Source organism: Pygoscelis adeliae, unplaced genomic scaffold, assembly GCF_000699105.1.
Source record: "Pygoscelis adeliae isolate BGI_AS28 unplaced genomic scaffold, ASM69910v1 Scaffold402, whole genome shotgun sequence".
Classification (NCBI taxonomy): domain Eukaryota; kingdom Metazoa; phylum Chordata; class Aves; order Sphenisciformes; family Spheniscidae; genus Pygoscelis; species Pygoscelis adeliae.
Genome location: NW_008824411.1, coordinates 247,238 through 250,994, shown reverse-complemented (window position 1 = coordinate 250,994; position 3,757 = coordinate 247,238). Strand labels below are relative to the sequence as shown.

At 38.4% G+C, this 3,757-nt stretch overlaps 1 protein-coding gene across 1 annotated transcript in view; it reads right to left on the bottom strand.

The window, feature by feature from the left end:
• Positions 1 to 3,757, bottom strand: part of LEPR (leptin receptor) — a 34,618-nt gene that overhangs the window by 5,184 nt on the left and 25,677 nt on the right. Inside the window, exons 14-17 of the mRNA XM_009320573.1 lie at positions 2,780 to 2,962; positions 2,114 to 2,209; positions 1,460 to 1,568; positions 639 to 714 (exon numbers count right to left, since the gene is read on the bottom strand). Of these exons, the coding sequence (XP_009318848.1) occupies positions 639 to 714; positions 1,460 to 1,568; positions 2,114 to 2,209; positions 2,780 to 2,962 (464 nt within the window). The remainder of the gene's footprint in view (positions 1 to 638; positions 715 to 1,459; positions 1,569 to 2,113; positions 2,210 to 2,779; positions 2,963 to 3,757) is intronic.

Here is a 3,757-nt window from a genome sequence, read left to right as displayed (position 1 = left end):
TTCAAAGAATGTTCTTTCTCTGTTTAAATGAAATGAAATAAAATAAAAGATGAGAAAAGAAACCTTCACTGGGAACGCAAATTAAATACCTGAAAAATCTTCTGCCATTATTTCTGAAAGAAAGATGTTCTTTCTTTTAGAAATAACAGGCCTGAGTTTAGATTATTGTCTCAATGATTACACACTCTCAAACTCTGCGACCATGAGAAATTTTGTGTGCTGGTGCAAACTGGCTAAGTCCATGTAAAGGCTTTTATTTGTCACAGGTCTCGACGCACGTGCCAAACGGAGAAGCAGTTTACCCCAGCAAAGAATTTGGCCTTTGATACACACATGGCACTCACTGAGGTGCGTAAGCATTATACCTAGGGGACTCTACAAGTGATTTACTAATTGCCCTGAAATTTAAACACCCCTACATTCAAAAGATGTGTCAGTCTCCGGTCCTGGCCCATTTCCAGATTATTAGCTTCCTACAGCTGAGAGGACCGCTGCATTGCTAACTTCAGAGGCTCCGAGTTGCTTCGTTCAGTAATTCAGGCAGGGTCTAGTCTAACCAATAGGTAGAGTTCAGTACTGAGCAAACAGCAGTCAGACCCATGGGGTGGGGGAAGAAGCATTACCAGGGAAATACACACCTTCTGAAAATTAACTCCTTGCGCCCAGGAGCAATTCTTGGGGTTTGGAACATCTTCCCAAAATAGTTTCTTCATTCTGAAATATTAGGCACATTCTGGAGTTGGTACTGTTCTCATATATTCTGTACTGCTGTCATTCACCTTTGCTATGTCAGAAAAGGAATCTGTGCAATTTTATTTATCCAGAACACTATGACGATGAAACCATCATATTAGATATTATAGATGGCCAAAATTTAATAGAAAAAATGAAGAAATAAAGAAGTGACATACCAGGTGGCAGTTTTGCAAAATATAAAAGGTACAGGCAGTCTTTGCTAAATATGACCCCAACCCACCTTCCACAAAACTCAGAGGGATTTTTTTCAATTGGCTTTTACTGCAGACCTTAGTTTGCGATGACAATTAAATACGGAACTCAGAGTGTTTTACAAATTCAAAGCACATGACACTCGTTAACTTGGCCACAAATCACTCTGCAGAAGTAAGGAGTACGTGGTACAGGCTGAAGTGATACTTCCCAGTGAAAATGAACAGCACTGATCATCATCATCTTACTGCAAGGACACCAGACCCGAAAGGGCAATGGTCCGATTTTCACAAGGTAACAAGCCTGTGCACTCAAGACACTTTAATTCTTGGTGCTGTATTCCACAGAGTCCACTGCCGTTCAGTACAGTACATCAAATACACGATAAAAGTAATTCCTAGCTTTCCCCAGAAAGACCCTGCCTGCCAGTTCAGCAGACAGGCATCATCTAAGCTGCATCACCTTCTTCTAAAGGCCTTCTGGGACTTTTATATGACAATGAACAACTTACCTTTGGTGCGAAACCAGCAAAGCTCCAAGCAACAGAACTGACGTTGAAATAACTATTGGCAGAACCACATAGAGGCTGGCATTATTCTCATTTTCATATCCACCTGGAAATAAAAGGAATTCAGATAATAATGCAGTAAAAGAATTTGTCTGTGAACAAATAGTTTGCAATAGGGAAATAACAAACAGTAGAAACAACAGCTTAGACACAAAAAACCTTCATAAACAGTTTTATTGCACATCAACAAACCTTTACCTTGAGAATAAATAGACAAAAAGGAAGGAATTATTTAAAATACTGAAGTGACTCCTCCATCCCTGTGGGAGGTGCCCACTGCTCCATTGCTATTAAGAAATTAAATCGGAGCATATGAAATAAGAGAATAGTCCACAATTGGAGAATGAAGAATCAGAGGGACCTGGGATCTCAGCTATTAAGTTAGATACATGGGAATTTAGGTCCCTCACTCAACTAATCCCACAAAGAGTTTTCAAATTAAAGCAACTGAAGTCTAGATCACTGTCTATAGTTATATTACAATTACTTTTTTACTGACATTTTTTTCTGATAAGATACAGGCTTCTCCTGCGTTTAAAGTTTACTTATCCCAGCTCCTATTTCATAAACAACACGGAGAAAGATCCTGCCAGTCACCTTTGGTAAACTGATCCGTTGCTCTGGGTTTGCCAACTCCTCCAGCAAACACAGGGTACAGGCTGAACTGGTACTTCTCAATCAGAATAAAGTGATCTGGAAAGAGGAAATCAGCCTTTTGAATAGAAACTATTATTCTACTTTTAAACAATTACCTCCACAGAGGCTCTGGTCACATATCGGAGTTCAGATCAGCCCAGAGAGGGGAATAATGAAAGCCATCTTTTATAGATATGTATTTTAATATCAGAAGATTAAAACTATTGATCTATACTGGATAATCTAGCATTATTCTGTCATGGAATTAACACCTTTATAGAGCTATTGTAAACATTTCTAAGATTAAAGTCAAAATGCAAATGGAATGCACATATTAACTTAGATAATTAGGTGGTATACTCAATATTCCAGAACTAATTTTATTGTATAGCCAAAAAAAGAACACACTCCTGAGCTTCATTCGTTGTTAACCTGATTATTAATGCAACAGTCAATACTTTACAGTCAGTCTTCTAATGATAATCAAGAATTGCTCTGCTGATCCTTACCATAAAAGCCATCAGAAACAGAGGGGGGGGGGGAAGGAATCCGAGTGCTCGGTAATGCTACATTTTTCTGTTCCGTAACAATTAACATAATGTATTATATTTTCAAGTACACACTCACCATAAATATAAAATTTACTAATATTTGGAGGAACTCGCACCCATTTCATCTCCTCTTCTTTGTTAAGGTTCTTCCATTCAATAATAAAAGATGTTATCACATATATTTGAGGTGAAAGCGTCCAAATCAAAATCACACAAGTGCTGTTCACTGGGTAAGCACTAAGCGACTGCACAACATTCACTGACGGAACAAGGAGAAAACAGCCGTGAATTACATGAGCTCGGACAGAGATGAGAGCTAAGTTAGCAGGAGAGGTGTATACTATAAACTACACGCACATGAATGACTGCTACGGTTTCAGCACTTTATCATTTACTTGTTTAATTATCTTCTCTATAATAAAGCCTGATCTTTAGTTCACATAAGCAAACATATTTCTCTTTAGGCCAGCAAAGCTTGGTTTACACCAACTAGTCCCGAACACTAAATAGATCAAGTTTCGCACCAGACATCAAACAAATACCCTGATTCTCATGTGCACCTCCTTAATTATCACTCCTTAATCAAAAAATTATCAACAACTGCTGAACGGGCAACATTTAGCTAGTAAAGCACACATCGAGAGCCTTGTAAGCTAAATCCTATTGAATCTCTCTAAGTAATACACCAAGACAACAATCCCGCCGGACAAACGCTTCCCATTACATCTGCTAGCAACCACAGGGTTTCCAGAATACGCTTACACACAATATCAGAAAGAATTTTATCCATAAAAATGCTTTAAAAATTTGCATTACAGCAGTAAAGGTCCATGGTCCGGTAATGTTTCCACAACATGTATTTGCATATGAATGTTACACAAGTGAAGTATTCAAAAGCAATAGCCTTTATTTTATTAATAAAGCAGAGTGCAGCCGAATCAACGAAGAGGCTGTTTAGGAAGTACAGCCAAACCTCTGAAAGCTATGTACTCTGGCAGCTCATCAGGTGAGCAGCCAGAGAAACAAGACTGTATTTCATTTTGGAAACAATAAA